At 32.0% G+C, this 24,848-nt stretch overlaps 2 protein-coding genes across 4 annotated transcripts; one reads left to right on the plus strand and one right to left on the minus strand.

Annotated features, from left to right (window-relative positions):
• Positions 1-4,577: 4,577 nt before the first annotated feature.
• LOC109172238 (protein DETOXIFICATION 16-like) lies at positions 4,578-11,136 on the plus strand. Of its 2 annotated transcripts, XM_019321388.1 has the most exons (9): positions 4,578-5,004; positions 5,792-6,336; positions 6,881-6,967; positions 7,053-7,109; positions 7,226-7,464; positions 7,615-7,733; positions 7,886-7,972; positions 9,096-9,176; positions 11,048-11,136. In XM_019321388.1, the coding sequence occupies exons 1-8, from the start codon at positions 4,732-4,734 to the stop codon at positions 9,153-9,155; spliced, it is 1,467 nt and encodes a 488-aa protein (XP_019176933.1). In that variant the 5' UTR covers positions 4,578-4,731; the 3' UTR covers positions 9,156-9,176; positions 11,048-11,136. The 2 variants fall into 2 exon arrangements, with proteins under 2 accessions (XP_019176933.1, XP_019176932.1); XM_019321387.1 differs by lacking the exon at positions 11,048-11,136 and having other exon boundaries at positions 9,096-9,477.
• Positions 11,080-14,363, minus strand: LOC109172240 (cyclin-dependent kinase D-1-like). Of its 2 annotated transcripts, none has more exons than XM_019321392.1 (7): positions 14,029-14,363; positions 13,334-13,632; positions 13,142-13,250; positions 12,689-12,814; positions 11,706-11,941; positions 11,316-11,619; positions 11,080-11,196 (listed from the first exon to the last, which is right to left on the minus strand). In XM_019321392.1, exons 1-6 carry the CDS (start codon positions 14,137-14,139, stop codon positions 11,436-11,438), a joined length of 1,065 nt encoding a protein of 354 aa, XP_019176937.1. In that variant the 5' UTR covers positions 14,140-14,363; the 3' UTR covers positions 11,080-11,196; positions 11,316-11,435. The 2 variants fall into 2 exon arrangements, with proteins under 2 accessions (XP_019176937.1, XP_019176936.1); XM_019321391.1 differs by having other exon boundaries at positions 11,080-11,204.
• Between the last annotated feature and the right edge of the window lie 10,485 nt (positions 14,364-24,848).

Here is a 24,848-nt window from a genome sequence, read left to right on the forward strand (position 1 = left end):
CTATTATGTAATTATTTTTAATTAACCAATATAATTTTTTAACTTTATATATTAAGGACCCTTGTTTTTATTTTGTGCTGGACCTATAAAATGATAGTACGGCCCTGCTGATATGTTGGAGTGCATTTCTGAGTTGGTACGTGTTTGAGGAAATGACAAGCTGGTCTTCCAACCAGATCAATGAGAAAGTGTGTTGGGAAATGATATTGGTAGGATCTCTTATTACCAACACCTTTCGATAACATTTAAGTAACTTATTAGTGGGTCGAAGAAACTGTGTTATTTTAGCAGTTGGCTAAAAGTATGGCCAACCTCTTTTATCGGCAATCGTTATAACGTGGACTAGGATCCATAGTGCACTTTGGATCCTGATTCAATGCACATAATTTATGTTCATAAATCATAATACACGTACACATGAACACGATATAATGAACATGAATTCTGTGTATTATAGAGCTGAGAACACAAACACTTAACATAATACACAAAATTCATGTTCAGAGACGGAGTCAAAGATTCGGTTGGGAGGGGGGACAAAGAAGTAGGGAATGATTCATATTTTTTTCCAGTAAAGACGAAACATTAAAACAAAAGAGATAATTTTTTTTAAAAAAAAAAATAAACACATCTCATTATTAATATAAAAGAATGTTATATATATGTATGTGTATTAAATATTAAACAGCTATTAAAAACGCGACTATGTTAAAACCATAGGAAATGAGTCAAAAAAAATAAAATGTTAATGTCAAGATTCAAACCCCTATCCTTTATCATAACTCAACATGTGCTCAACCAACTCATCTAAATCAATTCTTGTTGATATTTAATAGTTTTATTTTACTAATACTAACACATATATTATATATACATACAAAAATTATATATGAGGTGGGAATGAGGTAAGGGGGCAGCTGACCCCCTGTCCCTTTGGCTCCGTTCCTGTTCATGTTTATTATATCGTGTGGATAAGGTGATCAACTAGGCTGATAAATATGATTAAGTGCAATGCATGAATAATTATATCACTTTAAAAAATTACTGAGTAAAGAGCAATTATTTTAGCTAGGAAAGTGACCTTTTTAACAAGACAAAAACAAGTGTAACTGCTACATTCACGTCTTCCACTCCTTTTGTTTGAAAAAAACATATGTTTCAATCACTTCCATTAGTTGGAAAACAATTATCAGCAAACAAACAAACAAACACTGACCAAATCAAATTTGAGTTGGGGTCACATCCGTATGTTTGGTCGTCAAAGAGTTTGCTGTCTTTCTTGGACCACAAAATTATTTTCTCATATATATTCCAAATCTGAGAAGAAAATGTTTCAGAGATTAAAAAAAAAAGTAGATAACTACAGTTATAATTTATAAAGATTGTAGGTTTCGATCTCACCTTAGAATTAGACTCATTATGATCTGATTTCAATTTCACGGTTCAAAATTTAAAAATAGCTTAAATCATAACTAAATTTTACCTATTTTGAAATTTGTTACCATAAAAGTAATGCATAGGAAGTCTGGGTTCGATCTCCTGTGGATGATATTAACTCTTTGTGCTCAATAGTTATGCTGTGCAACCAAATGCACCATGCGCATGGTGCATACGATGCAAAACGACGTCGTTTTGACTAAAAACGTGCGTTCCACTTTAAAAAAAAAATTCAGGTTTGATTCTTGGCAATAGCATTATTGTGGATATATAGTTATGAATTTCTGGATATATAGTTATGAATTTCTGGATATTTAGTTCATTCATTGTGGATATTTAGTTCATTCATTGTAGATATTTACTTCATTCATTCACTGTGGATATATAGTTATGAATTTATGGATATATAGTTATGAATTTCTGGATATATAGTTATGAATTTATGGATATTTAGTTCATTCATTGTGGATATTTAGTTCAATCATTGTGGATCTTTAGTTCATTCATTGTGGATATTTAGTTCAATCATTGTGGATCTTTAGTTCATTCATTGTGGATATTTAGTTCATTTATTGTGAATTTTTATTTCATTCATTCACTGTGGATATATAGTTATGAATTTGTGGATATATAGTTATGAATTTATGGATATATAGTTATGAATTTATGGATATATAAAAATGCTATTGCCGGGAATCGAACCTGATTTCTTTTTTAAGTGGGACGCGCGTTTTTTAACCAAAACGACGTCGTTTTGCATCGTATGCACCATGCGCATGGTGCATTCAGTTGCACAACATAATTTGCGCTTTGTTCTTCAGTAGGTTGATAAAGTAGTTATGAACAAATACTATATTGTAACAGAGTCAGTAGTACTCAAAAATTAACTTATCATATATTGTTATTTAATGCCCCAAAAAAAGGGAATCGATTTCAAATTTCAAAACATAAATCTTTCTCTAAGATGAGCGGGTAAAAAAAGACTTATGTTTAATATATATATTGACAAAATATCCTATGAGACCATTTTATAGATCTTTATCCATGAGACAGGTCAAGTTTTTTTAATAAGTACGGAGTATTACATTTTTCATCATAACTAATAAGTAACTCTTAAACCCCAAAATATAACTCCCTTCGTCTCATTTTATGTGTCTGGTTCGATTAACGAGGCTTAAATGAAGTTATTTTTTATTTAATTTTTCATAATATTAAGTTTTGTATTAGTATATAAAAAATTATATATTTAGAAACTACACTAAAAGTACTATTAAACACAAAAAATCAAATTTAAAAATGAGTCTAAAATACTAAAGAAAATAAACAAAAAAAAAAGAGTTGATTTGACCAATGAATAGTAAATAGAACATAAAATGGGACAGAGAGTATATTTTTATGTTAAAACATTACACATTTTTTCTCAAAAGCATCACATTTTTCTTAATAAGTATTACGGAGTACATGTTTCTTTATAAGTAATAATCAATTTATCCATAATTAGTATTACACTTTTCATCATAATTGTTATGTTTTCTCTCATAAATAATAATCATTTAATTTATCTCTGATTAGTATTACACTTTTTTTTTTTTTTTTTTTTATCATAAGTAACTCTTTAACTCCTAAATATTATATTTTTTATTTAAAAGTATTACATTTTCATAAAAATTATCACATTTTTTCTCATAAGTGATCATCAAGTTATTTTTGATTAGTATTACATTTTTCATAATAAATATTTCATTCTTTATAAACTTGACTACTCTCACTCTATATTATTATATTTTATTAGTATCCCTAAATTATTATTCTCCATGTCCGATTTGACGTATCTTGTTTACCATTCATTGTTTAAACTAAATATTTTTTCTTTGCTTATTATTTTATTAGTATCCCTAAATTATTACTCTCCATGTTCGATTTGACGTATCTTGTTTACCATTCATTGTTTAAATCAAATATTTTTTCTTTGCTTATTTTCTTTAGTATTTTTTAATTTAATTTTTTTTTATGTTTTATAATATTTGTAATGTAGTTTCTAAATATATACATTTTATATACTAATATTAAACTCAATATTAAAAAAAAAAATTGAAATTAAAATAACTTCAATTAATTCTCGTTAAACGAACTAACACATAAAATGGGATGGAGTAAGTATTTTTTTTTTTTAATTAGTTGACCCAGAGAAACACAATTCATGATTTTCATCCATTCGGATGCATGCCTGATCACATTATGTCTCAAGAAAATGCATAATCCATCTACATGAATAAATTCAGTTGATTCCTAAGTGATCAGATTGTGGGCAAAGACGCAAAATTGAACCCTCTCAATACGAACGTGGTACCAAGCAATAGTCCTCTAACCTCAGGAGCAGAGCGAGAAAATTCGAGTTAATACTCAATGTAGTCCTCAACTATAGTTGTTTTACTCAATTTACTCAAAAAATGACTTTTTGTGCTCAATTTACACTTCGACTTTGATGGTTTTACACAATTTAGTCCTTTGTTAAAAGTTCTATTAGTTAACTGTTAAAAATAGGGTCCTAATGGTAATTTTTCATCCTTCATCCCATTTGAGATTATTCATTTGTCTTCCTCTTATTAAGATCCACGTAGAAATGGAATCTTCGTACTCAAATCAACTTCAACCATAAATAAATAAATACAGATTAAATAAATATTTAGTTACGAAAATTTACATTTTTGCGTGGATCTTAATAATAAGGGGGAGAAGGAATCATCCCAAATGGGATGAAGGATGAGAAATTACCATTAGGACCCTATTTCTAACAATCAACTAACAAAATTTTTAACAAATGACTAAATTATGTAAAACCATCAACGTCGAGAACTAAATTGTGCACAAAAAGTCATTTAGGACTAAATTGAATAAACAACTATAATCAATGACTATATTAGGTATTAACTAAAAATTTCCATTTATTATGATTTTTGTTTGCTTCCATAAGTTTTCTGAAAGTAACCTCAGAATATCTTTTGTTTTCAAAAAATAAAAAATAAAAATCTCAGAATATCTTTTACAACACCGCCTTTTTTGTGGGCAGGGTAAGAAAATTCAAAATTTGCCACTTATTCAATTATTATTATTATTATTTTTTTTCCATTACCTCTGAATGAATATCATTACAGCATCACATGGGTATTGGGTAGTATATTTCCACACCAAAAAGAAAAGAGAAAGTTGAGAGGTGCAAATTGCAACATCATCCCTTTGTTAACACTTCTCTCTAATATTTTGTGGGCAAGGAGGGAGAGTGCAAGAAAGAACATGGAAGAGCAACATGGGATGTCATCCTCCATTAATGAACAGTTGATAGAGAAAAATAATGATGTTCATAACAAGGGATGTTTAGACAGGAAAGAGATTGTGGAGGAAGTGAAGAAGCAAGTATGGCTAGCCGGACCACTGATCGGTGTAACCTTTTTGCAGTTTTGCTTGCAGCTAATATCTGTGATGTTTGTTGGGCATCTTGGAGAGTTGCCTCTTTCTGGTGCTTCCATGGCCACTTCCTTTGCCTCTGTTACTGGTTTCAGCTTATTGGTCAGTTTCATTCTTCAATTCTACTATACTTTTCACCAATAATCTAGGATGTGTAAACCAGCTTGGTTGACGCGAGTGACTGTGCACTCTTGTCTCTTAAGAGAGGTCGGGAGTTCGAACCCCTTCTTGTATGGAAAAACCAAAATGGCCAGCACTTATCTTAATTGGGCCGGCCCGGTGCGAACAGAGATAGAGATTGGTTTAAGTATGATACGAGTTTAAAGGTGCCTCCTACAGTTAGGGCCTGCTCAAGACACCTAGTGTGGTGTAACCTTAAAAAAAATAAATTTAGGGTGTGTTTGGTTCAAACATGGGAATCGGAAACGGAACGAGAACTTAGTAATTGGAATGGGTTTTTGTGAAAATATTTTGCATGTTTGGTAGTATGGTCGAATTGGAATGATTACTAATATTGATGTTTGATTACAACTCTATAATCGGAATAAAAGTTTTTAAAATTAAAAAATTAAAAGATTGAGGAAGTCGATGAAGTGAGGAGAGATGAGTGAAAATGCGATGAAATGAGGAGGGATAAAACTGAATTAATGGAATGATACTTGATTTAAATTGGGTAATGAGTTCTGTAATTATAGAAGTAATCAAATCCTATACCTGTATTTTTAAAAAAGTTGTGGAACCAAACAATGTGTGTGACTTTCATCCCCATTTCTTGTGTCTAACCTCATGAACCGAACACACCCATATTGTTTTTAATATCATTGAATTGAAGCTAGCTAGCTGCCTAAATCTCTTGTTTGTTTATTGACTTGATTGGTGGATGAAGTAGATGGGGATGTCTAGTGCACTAGACACCTTGTGTGGGCAGTCCTATGGAGCAAAGCAGTACCACATGTTGGGCATACAAATGCAAAGAGCAATGCTTGTTCTTTTACTTGTAAGCATTCCCCTTTCGGTTATCTGGCTCAACACTGCCCCAATCTTGAAAGCGTTAGGCCAGGAACCCCAGATTGCAGACGAAGCCGGTCTCTATGCTCGGTTCATGACTCCCAGCCTTTTCGCCTATGGCCTCCTCCAGTGTCTTGTTAGGTTCTTGCAGACACAAAACAACGTTTTTCCTATGATGCTAACCTCCGGGATCACCACGGTGCTCCACATTTTTTCTTGTTGGGTACTCGTTTCCAAGTCTGGGCTGGGAAGCAGAGGGGCTGCTCTGGCTACCTCGGTGTCCTATTGGTTGAATGTGTTGTTGCTTGCTCTTTATGTCAAGTTCTCAGATTCTTGTTCCAAGACTTGGACTGGGTTTTCGAGGGAGGCGCTTAAGAACATGAGGACTTTCGTTGTGCTTGCAGTTCCCTCTGCTGTCATGGTCTGGTATGTTTTACCCTTGTTGAAGGATGTGCTTCTTAACTACACATTTATGTTTATATATTATATGCTCAACACGCCCTCACGTGTACAGGTCAATTACTTTTTTATTTGAAACCATATCTAGGTTGGCTTTGATACCAAATTGAAAGATGTGCTCTGTCTCAACTAAAAGTCTAAGATGATAGTTTGACTGCACATTTATGTTTCTATTGTTGGGCGGAGGCCGGTAAAGGGCTAAGTTCATCAATTGGTGGCTAGGTCATTGTTGGGCGGAGGCCGGTGAAGGGCCAAGTCTAGCAGCCTTTCGAAAATGTGAAGGCTGGTCGGTTTATAAGGAAATAAAGTTGCACATTCACTATCAACTATAGCTTTTTGCATAGTGGTTAGTGGTAAGCGCTTGTTCCTAACAAGTGGTATCAGGTCACGGGTTAGGAGTTTGTTGGGCAGAAGCCAGTGAAAGGCCAAGTCCAGCACCCTGTCTCTTGAAAATATGATGGCAGGCCTTCGGGCTACTTATATACTCAACACTTATCTCATTTGTTGATAGCTTGGAGATGTGGTCATTTGAAATGATGGTTCTGCTCTCCGGTCTTCTCCCAAATCCAGAATTACAGACTTCAGTGCTTTCAATCTGGTTAGATCAGAACACAGAACTATATATGAATCTTATGCCTTCAATTTCTTGAACACCATTTATAACAATAATCTGTAATTCACAGCCTCAACACAGCAGCAACAGTTTGGACAATCCCCTTCGGGCTCGGGGCTGCAGTAAGGTCAGTTACACACATACCTACAGCTCCTCTTAACGTTGTTGAATCCCGAAAAGCTTGATGACGTTTTGGGACCGAGAGCAGTAAGACTATTAACATAGCGTTATGCAATAATGCAGCACACGAGTGTCGAATGAACTGGGAGCGGGGCACCCGAGGACAGCACAGTTGGCTATCTGTGTTGTCTTGGCAATCACGGCTGGTCTGGGCATTCTGATAGGGTCGGTGATGATACTGATACGCGATGTCTTGGGATATGCTTACAGCAACAACATACAAGTAGTTGAGTATGTGTCGTCCATGATGCCTATTTTGGCTTTATCGAACTTCTTAGATGGACTCCAGGCTGTGCTTTCAGGTTGGTTTTCGTAAAACACAGAATCCGTTTACTTCAGAAAACTGCTCTCTATTTTCTGTTTTCTAATTTTTCAGTTTTTATTATCTGAATTTGGAATTTGCAAGTTGCAACTCCTCATCTGTTTTGGTTTTTTTATAAACTTGTGTATAGGGACTGTAAGGGGGTGTGGATTGCAAAAGATTGGAGCAATTATCAACCTTGGATCTTATTATATTGTGGGGATTCCTTCCGCTGTTTTGATGGCTTTTATTTTCCACATTGAAGGAAGGGTAAATTCTAAATATTTGTTTTTTTTTTCCTTGAAAATGTATAATTTGACTAATGCCAAAGACTTTGTGGTCGAATGGCATAACTGGGAGGCCACAAGTTCGAACCTATAGACATATACTATAGTGTAACAGAGTAAATGATTTATGCACAGGGCCTGTGGTTAGGGATTATATGTGCATTGACAGTGCAAGTGGCTTCTCTTCTCACTATCACCATTCGGACAAACTGGGAACAAGAAGTAAGCATATCATATCCCACCATATATATTTACTTTATTATACATCAAGTGGGTTGTGTTTGGTATGATGACATCAAATTACAATAATTCTTTTCCCTAAAAGAAAGAATGATAGATCAATAATAGGCAAGGAATGGAAATTGCTAAAGTAAATATAAAGGTGAATTAACACATACTTCTTTGAGGGGTGTATAAAGGTGAATTAACACTTACTTTTTTTGAGGTGTTTGGTAAATAGTTGCTAGTTGATTGATTTAGTGGGTTTCACTAATTGATAGCATTAGCTAATTGTAGAAAGATCTTTGATAAATTAGTTGTTAGCTAATAGCTTATTACACGCATGCAAGATGACTTTTTCAAAAAGCTGCTTTGAACAGCTTTTTAAATTTTAGCGTTTTGGAGCAATAAACTGTTAAAACTAATTAATCAAACACGTATATTGGTTGTTAACTCAGTCAAACAATTAATAGTGGTCAAATAAGCTAAAATTGACTGATAAGCTAACTATGTTACCGAACAAGGTCTCAGTACAACGAAACTGAGTGAAGACGTTTGTATTGTTTAGTATTATGAATTGCCCCAACAGGGTGCATATAGCTAGGTCATTTTGGACCTAATTGCATGAATTTGTGTAGTTCGGGGACCCAATTGCATTTCTTTTGAGTTCGATGACCTAATTGCAATTTGATGTACAGTTCAGTGGCATATTTGACCCTTATTCCTTTTTTTAAAAAAAAATGTATTTCTATACTTATTTATTTTTTAAATTTAAAACCCTAAAAGATGCTTTCATAGTTAAACAAGTGAGCAGCTCTAGACTTGAGCCAAGCGCAACTCAAGCTATCGAATTTGGATAAAACTAGCCTTGAGTTTCAAATTTCAAATCAAACTAAATTTCGAACTTGTAGTGTTTAAATAATTATTCTCAGCTCGATTGCACCTCTACACCAATTAGAGTTAAATTTTGCTATAATCCAAAACTAGAATGGAAAAACAAACTCATTCTCATCCTACTTTATGGTACTAAAGACAACCTAAAAGGCTCATATATATAGTCTTGTTTACTTTGTGTCACTTGACAAGTGCTTTTATGATGTTACATTATTATCCTTTTATGATACAGGCAAAAAAGGCCAGCGAGAGAGTCTACCATTCTGCAATCCCAATTGAGATAGTTTCCTGATTCACCCATCAAAATTACTAATTACAATATGGCCTGGCCGGAGAGAAGAATTTTGAAACATTTTTTTTTCTTTTTCCTTTTGAATTTGAAATAATGTATGATCTGTTCAAATGTTAGAGCATTTTCAATAGGATTTTTTTCATGGTTTTTGAAACAGTAAAAAATTAGAGGTTTGATTTTTAACAAATGTGGAGTGTTTTTTTGTTGGTTTTTTCTCTTGCTATTTTTTTTTTTTTTTTTTTTTTGTGGGGCCCGAAATGTGAGAGAAAATGGAAAACAACACAGGGATTCTACCTATGCTTGCTGGGCGCATATTTATAAACGTTTTCAATATTTTTTTTGTCAGATTCTTTTTAAATCTTTTTTTTTTCTTCCCCTTTTCCCTTTATCTTCTATCTCCTAATTGACACTTCAAAAATTGTGAAAATCAAGAGCTGATGAGGATGCTCATACATTTTGTACCAAGCTGGAGGTCAAATATCTAGCTACCTCGTTAAACTCTAGACGCAAATTATTAGATTTTTATGATCATATTTGTACTAGGGCAAGATATATAGATAGTGACATCAATATGCTAATGCAACATGCATGCATGCAATTCATGATAAATAACAGCTTGCGTTTATTGAGCTTTTAGTATTCATTGGGCCATGTATTAGCATATATGTTCACACTCAGAAGTTGCAGTTGAAGAGATTTGTCCATATTAAAAGCCAGTACATTTATATAGCTATTCATATATACTCCGTAATATATACATTAGCATAATACCATATAAGTAATTACGTACTTAACTGGGGGAAGAACAAGGATTGAATAATAACCAAGCCCCTCATTTCATGGAATTGAAAATTCCACCCTACGCCTCCCCAAGAATGGGGATTCGAAGCTAGATGGGAAGAAAAAAAGGTGTTGTATTGACAATCCTACCCCTTTTTCTTTACCAAAGATGGAGTTATTATTATTATTATTATTAGTGCTCTTTTATTAGGCGGTGAAATTTTGCATATACATTGTGTTGCCTAATAAACTTGGTTGTTCAAGATATTTTGTGTTATTGGGAAAGAGAAATAATTCGTGATAGTGTCAACATCTACTCCAAAAAGAGGGGAAATGATTAAATATACTACTCCGTATTAGATAATTAGGTATTCAGACTTCAAAAAAGTTGTCTCTTGATGTTAAAACTAGGTAAAACTCCACTTATTTGCTTTGCCTTACAATACAGTTTTTCCTCATCTAATACAGTTTGATGATGATTAGTTCTTTGCAAGTGAGATTTGTAAAAAATTAAAATTATTTTTGATATCACAGAATTGTTTTTAGGGACAATGTATCCCTCCAAGCACTCTTAGACCTTGTCAAGCTCCCCCAAAATATGTCCTTCCAACGTTCCAAAGAACTTGTAACCTTTACTCAGAACATGGATGGGTATAAAATGAGCCCCCATGAGGCATATCTATACTCATTCTACCTCTTCAACAAACGATGAATGTCTACTTGATCCTACGATTATGATTCTTTCTCTAAAATCCTCTTTAAAATTCTATACAATCATATGGGTTCTAAAAGATTCTATGAATCTCTGCATCTCTAGTGCTACATACATGATTCGCGAAAATTATACAAACTTTAGGAAACTATGTACTACTGCAGAAAATGTCTAGAACGATGTAACTAACCTCCAAAATGTGTGGCAAAGTGGCTCGGGGGCACTACACTAAGCTCATAAGCCTTGTTTACTTTTACGGTCACTTGACAAGTGCTTTTATGATGAAAAATGCTTCGTAGCATGAATCACTTGCATTATGACAAAGGCAAAAAAAAAAAGGTCAGGGAGAGAGTCTACCATTCTGCAATTCCAATTGTGATAGTTTCCTGATGCAGCCATCAAAATGACTAATTACAATATGGAGAAGAATTCTGGAACATTTTTCTTTTCTTTTTCAATTCGAAATTATGTATGAACTGTTCAATTGTTGCATGAATGAACACAAGATTGAGAGTGACATCAGTATGGCTCATATTAATGAAGAGGCTCCTGCAAGGCTGTCCACAATTCACGATAAATAACAGCATGTGTTTATTGACCAGTATATTTATATAGCTATTTGTCCATATTATTCCTCTAGTAACTAGAAAAGAGCCGACATGATTTACCTGTTAATTGTTGGCCTAGAAGATGGTTCCACCTCAAAGACTGAGAAATCCAAGGACATAGGATGATAGGAGAGCCTGCTCACTCATATGAATTCATTCCCATCGACATCTCTTATCCGCTTATGTGGCATTTCCCTCAAATCCCTCACGAGTAGGCATCACTCTCCTTGACTTTCTTGTTGGAGATAATACAACAGGTCCATCTTGCAGATTAAAATCTGAAACTGGGTTTTCTGAATCCCGCTTCGGTGGAGGTCTCGGGAGCAAAGCTGGCTCAGTTGGTGGAGGGAGAGATGAAAAGTACCTAAGCAGCACAGGGTAAACGTTGAGTATAATCCACAATTCCACATGCTAACTATTATGTTCATTACGAACGTATGCAATACAAACCGGTGTTCCAATGCCTGCTGTGCTGAAATCCTAGCTTTCGGATCATACAGAAACATCTTTGTCAATAGATCTAGAGCATCATCACTAGCCAAAGGAAATAGAGTGCGCAGAGGCTGTCCTGGAACATATTGGAACTCCACATAATCAGGCAGGTAAATCAGGTTAGGCCACTGGGATTGTTTTGGGGTACCAAAAACTGCAAAAATCTTTCCCAGCTGATCAATGTCACTGTTCCCCTAAAGAGTTTCCATGAGTTTTTAACAAACAGGTCAGGAAATACATAATACACAGAACATAAGAGAGACGATCTATTATTGCGAAAAATAGCAGAGCAAAATGTTCTTCCTTTTCTTTTCAAATAAAAAGTGATCTTGAAAGGGATACTAGGGATAATTTTGAGTTCTAATATTCTAGGTATAATGGATTACTCCAGGAAGCTCCAGCTCATTGCAAAATTCCAGTTTAAACAGGAGAAGAAGAATGTAATATAGGTTATGTAAAGAACGGTATGAATGACACAAAGGAAAATCTGCAATTCAGTACATATAGGGTATGTAATACAACACACAAGACCAAAAGAGAGATCATCCAAAGCTTTGATGTTACGGAAATTTCAAGTATCAGTATCAGTAGCAACAAGACACAGAACCAAAACGTGGTCAAGGAATGAAACAGTTTTCCTAATTGAATATTCAGGCATTCTAAAGTTTAGTGCTGCTTGACCATGTTAAGATTACCTTCCACGCAAAGTAATCCAGAATGAATAAATGGGAAGTGTTATTCTTTTTAGGAGAAAAATAAAATGCATGATAATTACACAATCTAGATTTCTAGGCAATAGAGAAGTTGAGATCTTATAATATATAGCAAAACAACAATAAAGAGCTTCAATACAACTTGACACATAAAAACAAGTGTTACCCGCCAAAGATAAATGTAAAAGGTTATTAAGACATAAAGAACGAATAACTTGTGATGTTCACCTGCAGAAAGGGTCTTCGTAGAAGTAGTTCGGCAAAAATACAAGCAGCAGCCCATATGTCAACTCCAGATCCATATTGCTTGGCACCAAACAATAACTCTGGTGCTCTATACCATGTGGCAAAGACCTAACAATGTGTAAAAAACTTGAATAAGTACTCTTTCTTATCTCAACCAGTACAGGATTAGCAAGCAAGACGAGATGACTTTACCAAGTCAGAAAAAAAAAAATTAAAAAAAAAAACACACACATGGTCCTTTAAAAATTTGAAAGAGGATCAATCACACTTTTAGACCCTATTTTTATATTACTTTTAGAGCAAATATAGCATATTCTGCAAATATCCTCTTCAACAAAGGTAACTTTGAGGAAAAATAGAGTTCAAAACTTGTGCCTTTACCAACAACTGTTTCTAGAACATGGAAATATTTATAATTTGTAAGAGACACAAAACCTTATTAGTAAATCTTCTGTCTGGGCTGCCAAATAAACGGGCTAACCCAAAGTCAGCAAGCTTGAGCTGGCCATTAGGTCCAATTAATAAGTTGTTTGGTTTCATATCCCTGTAATGAATAAAATAAATGAATTTAAGTGAATCAGGATAAAATCAAAGCCTAAATAAGCAACTTGTTCATGAAGATCTTACCTATGCAAGACCCACTTTTTATGGCAAAATGCAAGTCCCTTTAGTGTCATCTGCAGATATGACTTTATATCTGCAGGCGAGAGAACTATATTTCTATCACGAATGACAGCTTCCAAATTGGTCTCCATGAACTCAAACACAAGATGCAAGTTCCCATCACGAGGAAAGGCATCGGTCAATTCAATTATATTAGGATCCTTTAGCTCTTTCAATAGTTTGATTTCCCTCAAGGCAGTGAACTCCACACCTTCTTCCTGCTTCCCAGGGCGAATTTTCTTAATGGCAACTACCTGTCCTGTCTGCGTATTCAAAATTGTAGTATGGACAGTTCCGAAGATTAAAGATTAAAGAATTACTACCCGGAAAACAAAGTAGCCAAAACAAGCCGAGAAATCTAAGAACCTGTCTTGTCAAGTTTGAGATGCAGTACTTAAAGACTAAATAACAAATTACAATCAGGAAAACAAAGTGGCTAAACAACCTGCCAGACCTCAGAGCCTATCTTGTTACAATTTATTTAATGTGTCCAATTTCTTTCCAGTAACTACAGAATTTATATTGTACTAGTTGCCAAGCTAGAAGGCATATCAATTGAGTTCTAAAGGGTCCAAATTGCCGGGTTCATTTCACATAAGAAATCAGAAAGGGAAAGAAAAGAAAAGCACACAGAGATTAATTTAGTGCAAGTAATTTACCTTAGTATCGATAGCTTTGAAGACCTCACCATATGTACCTTCACCAAGAGCTCCGCGCTTCAGATAACGATCCACCACTTTCCTATTACTACTCTCTAGCAGTTCCGACATGACCTTGGCACAAGATATCGATAAAGGAAAGCAAACCCTAGTGCTGCAGAAAGAGTATTTTCTAGAGGAAAAATGATCGAAGCTGCTTTACCCGGAGTAGACACTCCCTTCACCGCCTGTCGCCGTCAATGCTCCCCCGACTATCGCCGTTCACCATGCTCCAAAACCGCTTAAAGGTGAAGGAGGAGAAGAGATGATCGGTTTAAACTTCAAAGTAAGATTGAGTTTGAAGGAGGATAGGACTTATTCTCTTAAACATAGTTAATTCCAACCATGTTAATTTTTTAAAATTGATCATCATATTTTAATTTAGACAAAAAATATCCTTATTAATCCTTTTGTTAACCTTTAGTTCGTTAGGCGTTAATGTAGGGGCTAAAATAATTATTTCTTTAGCTTTTTTTCTTCTTCCCCTGTTTGAGATGTTAGAAAATCTTGGACAGCATTTTGTCGAGCTCGACTCAACTCTACCCCGCAATTAGCTTCCCGAAAAGCTCTTTTCCAACATTTGCAAGCATTACGATTTTTTATCTTTAAGGTTTAACATCATGTCTTACTGTGCTATAGATTTACTTCTTACGTTCCATTTTTTTGGTGATTTAGTGGGTTTCTTCTTTTAGCTATTCGCAAGCTGGGTTTGAAATGAAGGACGTGTTTCTACACGTCAAATTGATAGAGCAAGCGTCAATGGAGGATCACCCAGCGATTATGATACAAGAAGTCTCTGATGGTGAAGTATTAAGGCTCACATTTGCTTGTAACTCTTCTATTTCCTGGTCAGCCATGTCCGGGGCACTTGATAGCGTCTCGATTTGTTGTAAAAAGATATAGATCTTCGAGAAGAAAGGGTTCACATTAGGGGTTGTTTTGCTTTCAGTTCAATTCGATCAGAAAAAAAAAATGTTCAAAACTCGGATAAAAAACACTATTAAATCCACTCTTAAGAAGCCAAAAACTATTAAGCTCCCTTTTGGACTCTGTGGGTGTCAAGAACAGAATACTCGAGGGACAGAGGTTGGGAAGATTGAGGATGACTGCAATCAACCAAATTATAAGAATTGAAGCGAGAATTTAAGCCTGGAAATTCAATTCCAAACACCTTTGCCCAGATCTTCATTCCTAGTATCTGTGGATGCAATCTGGTGGGGATGAGATTGAGAAGTGGCTTTTGAGTTCCAACACCCTCGAGTTTAGTGATCAGACTGGACCTTGCACATTCAAAGAGGTATGCAGTGGGGAAGAAGAAAGCAAGCTAAAGAAATGACAATTTTAGCCCCTACACTAAAACCTAACAAACTGAAGGTTAATGGAAGGACCAATGCTGGAATAAATCTGATAGTTAAGGGTCTTATTCGTCCAAATTAAAAAAACTAGAACCAATTTTGAAAAATCACAATAGTCAGAGCGTTACTGAATGCTAGTATGAATTGGGTTCATTCTTAGGTTTTTTTAAAGTCTTTGGAGATGATGAACAGTTCATATTTATTCTCTTCAAATATTGTTGCTCAGGAGTTCTTTCATCAACAAAGATGACTTCTGGATTAGATGAAGATATAGCTTCCAGTGATTCAATGCCCTATTTGAAAAAAAAAAATAAAAATAAACGATTAAAAACGTTAGCATAAAAACATTTAAAACAGTACATAAAATTTTTCTTGAACTCTTTTTCATCAGCAAGCTTCATAATAACACTTCCTTCTTCACTTTTTTTGACCGAATTACCTATTGCTTCGTCATTTTTCACTACTAGAACAATAAAAGCAGCATTTCCCCTATAATTGAATTGATCATGTCGTGGGACTATCCTTAAACTTCATGGTCTTTCCAATCAATCATCAATTTCATTGGGCATACAACCCTCCTATGTCAACCAAAAAATAATAATAAATAGTATAAAACAGATAATATTATTAACATGATCTAAAACAAAGTGGTGATTTCACTAACCTCAGAATATTTCCTCTTCAACTCGCTAACAGTGACCCCTAATAGAGACGAACACAAATTATCTCAAAGTAGTAGTTGGCCATCTTGCTCAACATCCGGAATAACAATGACCACTCTATATTTAATTATTCTGTCAGTCAACTGTTTGTCACATGCCTTACAGTACATTTTATCTTTATTTTCTTGAAGTTTCTTCCCACAGCCCTTAATCTTACATGCAGTGAAGCACCAATCGCGTTCAATATCTAAAATTTCTCCAACGACCCAAAATTCTTTTACATATAAATGATATTTAAAATGCGTTAGCAATTTAGCAGTTGAATATTTAAACGAATTCAATATAAATTGAATATCAGTGATTTTGACCTTCTTATCGTCATGAATACCCTTCAAAGAAGTGACTGTGATATTCTTATTCGACATAACTTCCAACGATCTAGATCCAGTGATTTTTGAACTTGAGCTTATACTACGTATAAGAGTAAAGAACCTAGGCAAACTACTTAAAACAGATAACTTGTAATTGTAAAAGATTTTGTGAAGTACAAATTATATGGTGCATAAAAAAAAGTAAACTGTCCCAATACCTCTCCTTAAAAGTATTCGTAGTTGAACAAAACCTTAATTGTAGTGTAGAAACTGGAAATCCTAACTTCCCCAACTAATATGAAAAACATTTTAAAATAGGTATATTCGAAATAATTTAATTTAAGTCTACTATTGTGTTATTACTTACCATCAGTGATCCTGGCTCTACAAAGTTGTAGTATAACAATCAATGGATTTATTAAAAGAACATTATAGAAATAGCAAAATCGAATCCACATAACCATCCCACATGGTTATGGTCGACAACTCTCCCTGAATAAAAACAAATCGATTTCGTAATAAAGGCTATATATTTATCTATCTTTATTTATACAAATAAAGAAGGCATAATAATTTTACAAAAATACATACCTACAATCTTCAATGACGAAATCAATAACCTTTGAAGATTTTGATTAACTTGAATAACTTTTGGCTCATTAGTGAATTACACGACCAATCAAATCTGTGAAAACAATCAATAACATAGGAAGATTGCATATATGAATGAATTAGAATAATATGAAAGAAGAATGTAAGCAACACTAAATGTAGGACGACGTTGTAATGATAACTTACCAATTAATTGGTTACAATAAACACCTCATTGAGTCTTCAAGGATCTAAATTTGCTAAATTTAAACACGCGTTTGGAAAAAATGGAATCATTCTAATTCGAAATAATGATCACCGTGGCATTGTTTGCTTTCATATTGTATTTGTGCTTGCACGACTTAACCTCACACGGAACATATGCACACTGTTTAAATAATGTATAAATGCAATACATACATTATAGTCAAGAAATAAGCACTCCAGAGTTTAGTGGTTCAAGGGTGTGCGTTGATATTCTCTAGACAAATAACAATGCATTAACCGAAGGCGTCTAGATGTTTCTCTTGTCTTAGGAGAGAGATCAGATGCAGAAAGAAAATTTTACTCCGTCACTAATTAATGGAGAGAAAGCTAATACAAATAAAATGGAACAATAAAAAGTATATAGTGGTAGAAAATAAAAGACTTTATAATCCTTTTATAAGTAATTTACCCGTGAGGCCTTAGCATATATATATATATATATATATATATATATATATATATATATATTGGTTATATTATAAATTACTTAAATTATTCGGTGATAAGCATCCAATACAGAGGTAAATTTGTCAGTAAAAGAAAAAAAAAACTGACCAATATGTAGAATATGTAGAATTATTAAAAGTTATAATATATCCTGGAAGAAGAAAAGTTATAATATATCCAATTTATAATTTTTCCGTATATATTTCCTTATTATACTTTTAAGATTAATGTTCTGGATTATATTAATTAATTAATAATAATTAATAATTAATAATTAATATTAATAATTAATTAATTAATTAATAATTAATATTAATAATTAATAATAATAATAATAATAAATAATAATTAATAATTAATATTAATAATAATAATTTTATAATTACTTAATTTATTTAATTACTTAATAATAATAATTTTATAATTAAGAATTTTATAATTACTTAATTATTATATTAATAAATAATCAATTATATATTCATTTTTGTATACCCTAATTAATATATTGTAAGAATATTTTATGAATATTTGATATTGGTAATTGATATCATGGTAAGTTGGTCAATTTTATTTTTTATTTTTTTTATTTATTTATTTTTTTTATCATTACGTTGTTAGTTTCCTTATATTTATTTATTCATTTATTTATATACAATATTAATACTTACTTTTTCCGCCAAACTTTTATATAGTCAATTAATTAAATATTTTATTAGTCAAATAATTAATAAAATTTATTTGATAAGTAAATGTAAAAATTGAAATTAATTAAAATATATTACTTGATAATATTATTTCCATATTCATGTATTAATGTAATTACATACCGTATAGAAAAGATATTAATTAGGTATTAGGTAATTGGGTAATAGGTAATAACATAATAGCATAATTGATAATATTATGTATGATATTATATTCTTTAATACAATTGGTAACATTATTGTTTACAAATTCTATTTATTGGTCAATTTTTTTACTTGCAAATTCTTACTTATAAAGGGATCATTTTCATTTTCTACAACTACATACGATGTATTCTTCCATTTCATGTGTATTAGCATATATTCTCTCTTTTAATTAGTGATAGATTCAAACTTTCTTTCTGCATCCGATCACTCTCTAAGACAAGGCCGAAAAACATTTATACGCCTTCGGTTAATGCGTTGTTATTTTTTTAGAGAATATAAACACAAACCCTTGAATCACCTAATTAAACTCTAGAGTCCTTATTTAATGACTATAGGGTATGTATTATACATTACTAGTATTTGTCCCGTGCGATGCACGAAAAATATGTTATAAAAATATACCCTATATGAGGTTTATTCATATATAAAATTTTTGTTATTTAATAATTATTATGTGTGAATTCTTATGATAAAATTATGAATATAAATATATTTACAATTAAAATAATATTTAAGGTGTGTGATTACTACAAATCTTAAATTATATTAAAAATTTAGTACATAGTATTTAATATTACAAATTTTTAAGAACTTAGTAAATTACAATAGTAATTGAATTACAATTTTAGAGTCACCACGGATCAAAATTTTTAGACATTTGAGATTTCTAACTCTAGATGTAGCAACATACAATTGACCTTTAAAGACCAAAATCACAATCTTAGTTCGAACATTGATTTTTTCTTCCAAATACTATCGAATTAAGTGTGTAATCAATAAAAGATGAGAACTAATAATTCGAGAATATAATCTTAATGTTACTAAGCCTACTTCACGTCAATTAAGTTGGAGATTGTTGTTGGATAGTATTCGATGAATCCACAAATAACGCATCTTTGTCTCCGTAGTCCTCAATATGCACATCAACAATCTTAAATATTAGGCCGCCTAGCTATGCCATATATTAATTTCAAACTTATGAACTTTGGGGTTGCATGCAATAAAAATTATATTTTAAATATACTAAGGGAGTAAGGGTACATTATATATGTATGTAAGGTACTTTCAATATAAAAATAATTATTTTTAATATATTAAAAATGTATTTGATATTCATGATCCATACAATTATGTGGACCATCGTTCACACAATAATTTGTCAGTAGAAATTGAAATATAAATGAATATAATAAATAAATAAATATACATATATATATATATATATATATATATATATATATATATATATATATATATATATATATATATATATGAAACTGTCAGTGGAAATTATTAGCATTATTATTATTGCAATTATTATTATTGTTGTTATTGATATTATAATTAACAATATTATTATGGTCTTGTGAAAATTAAATATTGATTATCACCATTTAATTTTCACAAGACCATATGGCTTTATTATATATAGGATTTAAACAACAATTTATTTCTATTCTATTAAATATTTAAATATTAAATATTTACTTAATTTACTTAATAATTTTAATTAATGAATGATTCCCATAGGGAATTTGCATCCATTTATAAATTTCAAAAGAATTTGTCAAAAAATTCAGTAAACTTTTGAAGGAAGGAAAAGTTTATAACATCTAGAATTTCATTGTACATACGTCTCGTGTGAGATTTAAGTCATGCGAGCACAAAAACAATATAAAAGTAAACAATGACATGGTGATCAGTGTTTTGAATTAGAATGATTCCGTTTTTTCCAAACACATGTTTTAATTTAAGGAATATAATTCTTGAAGACTCAATGAGGTGTTGATTGTAACCACTTATATTGGTAAGTTATCATTACAACGTCATTCTATATTTAGTGTTATTTACATTTTTCTTTCATATTATTTTAATTCATTCGTATCTGCAATCTTCCTATGCTATTGATTGTTTTCACAAATTTAATTGGTCGTGTAGTTTTCATTAATGAGCCAAAAGTTATTCAAGTTAATCAAAATCTTCAAAGGTACGGTTAATTGATTTCGTCATTGAAAATTATATATATGTATTTTTGTAAACTTATTATGCCTTCTTTATTTGTATAAATAAAGATATAAAGATATAGCCTTAATTACAAAATAGAGTCGATTGACCATATAATTAAATATAATTGCAGATCTTTTATCTTGAATGTATACAGAAATATGTACGAGAAAATTATAAATTGTTTAAATTAGTTCGTGATAATGATTCAAGAATTCTAACAACCTAAACTTATATAGAAGTCCATATATAAGCAAAATCCTCCTATTTTATTTTTCCGCCTAAATTTTTGTAGTCAATTAAATAAATATTTTATTGATCAAATAATTAATAATTTCGTGTAGAAAGACATTAACTAGGTAAGAACATAATTGATAATATTATGTATGGTATTCTATAATATAATTGATAATATTGTTTCTATATTCACGTATAGTAACGTAATAACATATCATTCTGCTAAACGTAAAATTGTAATCATCCAACGTATTTCTGCCTTTGTACTCTCCGTCAACTCAAATCTTGATTGTTGGTCGTGAACTTCATCCTAGATACAGAAGGAATGAAATCCAATTTAGAGTGATGCGTGTCTATCGACTTCCAGAGACAAGAGGTTCTCAAACAATCAACTCTATAGATTGTGTAATCCATGATGTTGAGGTATTATTTTTGTACTATTGTCTTAATATTTTGTATTTCAAAAAGTTTAGTTTATGCATATGATATTTTTACACTACAATTTCAGGGAATTTTTCTACATATTCCTAAAATACTTGCTCAAAAATAGATGAAGAAATTTAAAGAAGAGAGAGCTTATCAAATTAATTTTTTTTGGTGATTTATAATTTGTATATAAACAAAACAACTACTCACAGGTATATGCTGCAGTTTTATTCTAGTGTAGGAGTATTGAAGGATGCAGATTTCCTACACATATTTATGACAAAAAAGATTATAATTTCTTTGAAGATGTTATTTGTTTAGCACTTCCATTATTTTCCTTTTCGTATTACTTTATTAAGTTATTTTACTTATTTCTCACTTTCTGACGAACAGATGCATGAAATTCTTACTGAAAATTTGGAGCCTATCAAAATTAATTAAATACTGATAGGCTCCTAATTTCAAATAGAAATTTTAGGCACCTATCTATTCAGAAAGTCGTGAAAGATAAATAAATAATAAAAAAAAAACCTCAATTAAGTAATACGAAAAGAAAAATAATGTAAATATCAAACAAATAACCTCTTCAAAGAAATCATAATCTTCTCTATCATAAATATGTGTAAAGAGAACTGCATCTTGTAATACCCCCAAAGTTGTAGTAGAATAAAACTGCAACATATATTTGTGAGTGATTGTTTTGTTTATATACAAATTATAAATCACCTAAAAAAATTTAATTCGATAAACTTCCACTTCTTTAAATTTCTCCATTCACTTTTAAACAAACATTTTAGGAATATGAATAAGTAGAAAAGTTCCCTGAAATTGTAGTGTAAAGAAATGTTGTAAAAAAAAAAAACATATGCATAATCTAAACTTTTTGAAATACAAAAAATTAAAACAATAGTACAAAAACAATACCATAACATCATGGACTACACACTTTATAGAGTTGGTTGTTTCATAATCTCTTATCTCTAGAAGTCGATAGCACTATAAACTTAATTTTATTCCTTTTGTGTCTAGGATGAAGTTTACGACCAACGATCTCAATTTGAGTTAAAGCTATTGCTATTCGGTAAAAATAGGAGAGTATAGAGGCAGAAATACGTTGGAAGCTTACAACTTTACATTTAGCAGGATGGTCTATTTAAATAGCAGAATGATATGTTATTACTTTACTATACGTGAATATGAAAATATTATTACCAATTATATTATAGAAAACCATATATAATATTACCAATTATGCTATTATGTTATTACTGAATTACCTAATTAACTTCTTTCCTACACGAAATTATTAATTATTTGACCAATAAAATATTTAATTAATTGACTACAAAAGTTTCGGTAAAAAAATAAAATAAGAGGATTTTGCTTTTATATATAGAATATATAGATATATAGCAATGTGTCAAAAATCGCGCCTAGGCGCTAGGCGCCGCCGGCCCCGGATGATTCGGCCAGAATCGGCCTCTTCCGCGGCCGGGTGGCTAGGCGGCGATTAATCGGCCGAACCGGCAATTAATCGATCGAACCGGGCGCCTAACCAGCCGGCCAAACCGGAGTTTTTTAATTTTTTTTTTTTGTTGAAAAGTGTAGAAAGTTCGATAAGACATAACTTTTGACTCGATTGTCCGTTTTGGACAATTTTTTTTTTCAAATCGCATATTGTTTTAAGATCTATACATCGCAAACGGCCAAAGGCGAGGCGGTTTGGTCTTCTAATTTCTCCAAAAAATGCTTCTTTTGTTCTTAATTTTAATTTTTTTTTATGTATTTAGATGGTTTTAACAATATTCAAAACGATTTTACAACCACTTATATAAATAATTTGTAAGAAAAAACTAGACGAACCCTATATTTTATTAGTGAATTTCACAATTTGTAATTAATTTTTTTTTTAAAAAAAAATTAAAAATTAAATAAATAAATCGGCGCATTCGGCACCCCCTTGGCACTTAGGGGGCACCTAAGCGTTTTTTGCAACCTTGATATATATAGATTATATATAGATTATTATCATCAATGGCTGTGCATTGCTTGACAAATGGTTTTGAAAAATGGTTTGGGTAGCATTTAACAAACTACTTTTAAAAAATGGTTTTAACTTTATAATGGCCGGTGGCCTGACATTAAGTATTAGAATGTAAATCTAAGCAAGAAAAACATTCATTTCGTGTCATCCTAGATTTTAAATTTATGCTCATTGTGATTCAACTGTGATTTTCTGCCCTCATAAACATTACACACTATGGTAGTTGGATGCATTAAGCTCATAATGTTACTCAACAAGTTACGTTCCATCCTTTAATTTGCAGGCTGATGAAATAGCATCAAGAATGAGAGGGTCTTTTGATCAGGTAGACATTATTATCTAATTGGAATATTACTGCTAAAAGTGCTATTATGTATTAACTGTATTATAGATCTAGCCACAAAGCCGATAAATCTAACCTCACCAGAGTAAGGTAGAACCTCCGGTCTGACCAAAGTCACTAACCGATCGAGAAGAAATCCATTGATTCCGAACCACAAATCGCTCGGCCAGAAAATCGCACGGGAATCACCGCCGTAACCTGATAGACTCAACAAAAACGCTGGCGAGAGTAGAAAGATAGAAATCTATAAAAATCAAGAGAAAAATTACAAAGGGAACGAGAGAACCTGGTGGATGGGGCGAACAATCTCTACATGCAACCGGTTTTGACGGAAGATCGCCGGAGAAGACGAGCTATCGCCGGAGGCCAGGGTGATTACCGCCAATCCATCGCCGGAACAACGAACCAAACCCCGATGGAAATGGACAAAGACGAGAGGAAAGGGAGAGAAGCGATTCTAGTGTAAAGAAATCTGATGAGAAAAATAATTCTTACTCTATTTAATTAGGAGTGCGACAGAAGAATATCTAGAAATCCGGGATATCTTTCCTAAAAAAGAAATCCGGGATATTTTTCCTAAAAAAGAAATCCGGGATATTTAATGCGGTGCAGATTTTGAAAAGGGAAATCCAATCCAATAGATTAAAAGCAAATTACCATTGAGATTTTAACAAAGAAATTCCAAAGATATTTATATAAAAAAGGTCGCAAAGTTAATTATTTTTTTTAAAAAAAATTTGCTATCCTTTTTTAATAGGGTCGCGAAAATTATATTTTTTTTAATTGACCGTGTTTTTGTAACTCTTCCTATCAATAAGGATGTCGAAACTTAATGTATTTTCAAAAAAAATTGCATCCCTTTAATTTAAAAAGAGTTGCGATTTCTTTTAAATTTATAATTTTATTTTTTGTTGCTCTTTTTTAATAAAGAGTAACAAAAATTAACATTTATATGCTCATTTTTGTACTTGTGCATACCATTGTCTCCGGAGAAAAATAGAGGAAAAATTATCCTCGAAAACAATTGTCTCCGGAGAAAAATAGGAAAAAAGCGCAAGCGCACGTGGCGCTCGCGTCACAATTCACTCTACTTTATATATATTTTTAAAGAAAAATGTCACTT

Source organism: Ipomoea nil, unplaced genomic scaffold (assembly GCF_001879475.1).
Source record: "Ipomoea nil cultivar Tokyo-kokei standard unplaced genomic scaffold, Asagao_1.1 scaffold0415, whole genome shotgun sequence".
NCBI lineage: Eukaryota > Viridiplantae > Streptophyta > Magnoliopsida > Solanales > Convolvulaceae > Ipomoea > Ipomoea nil.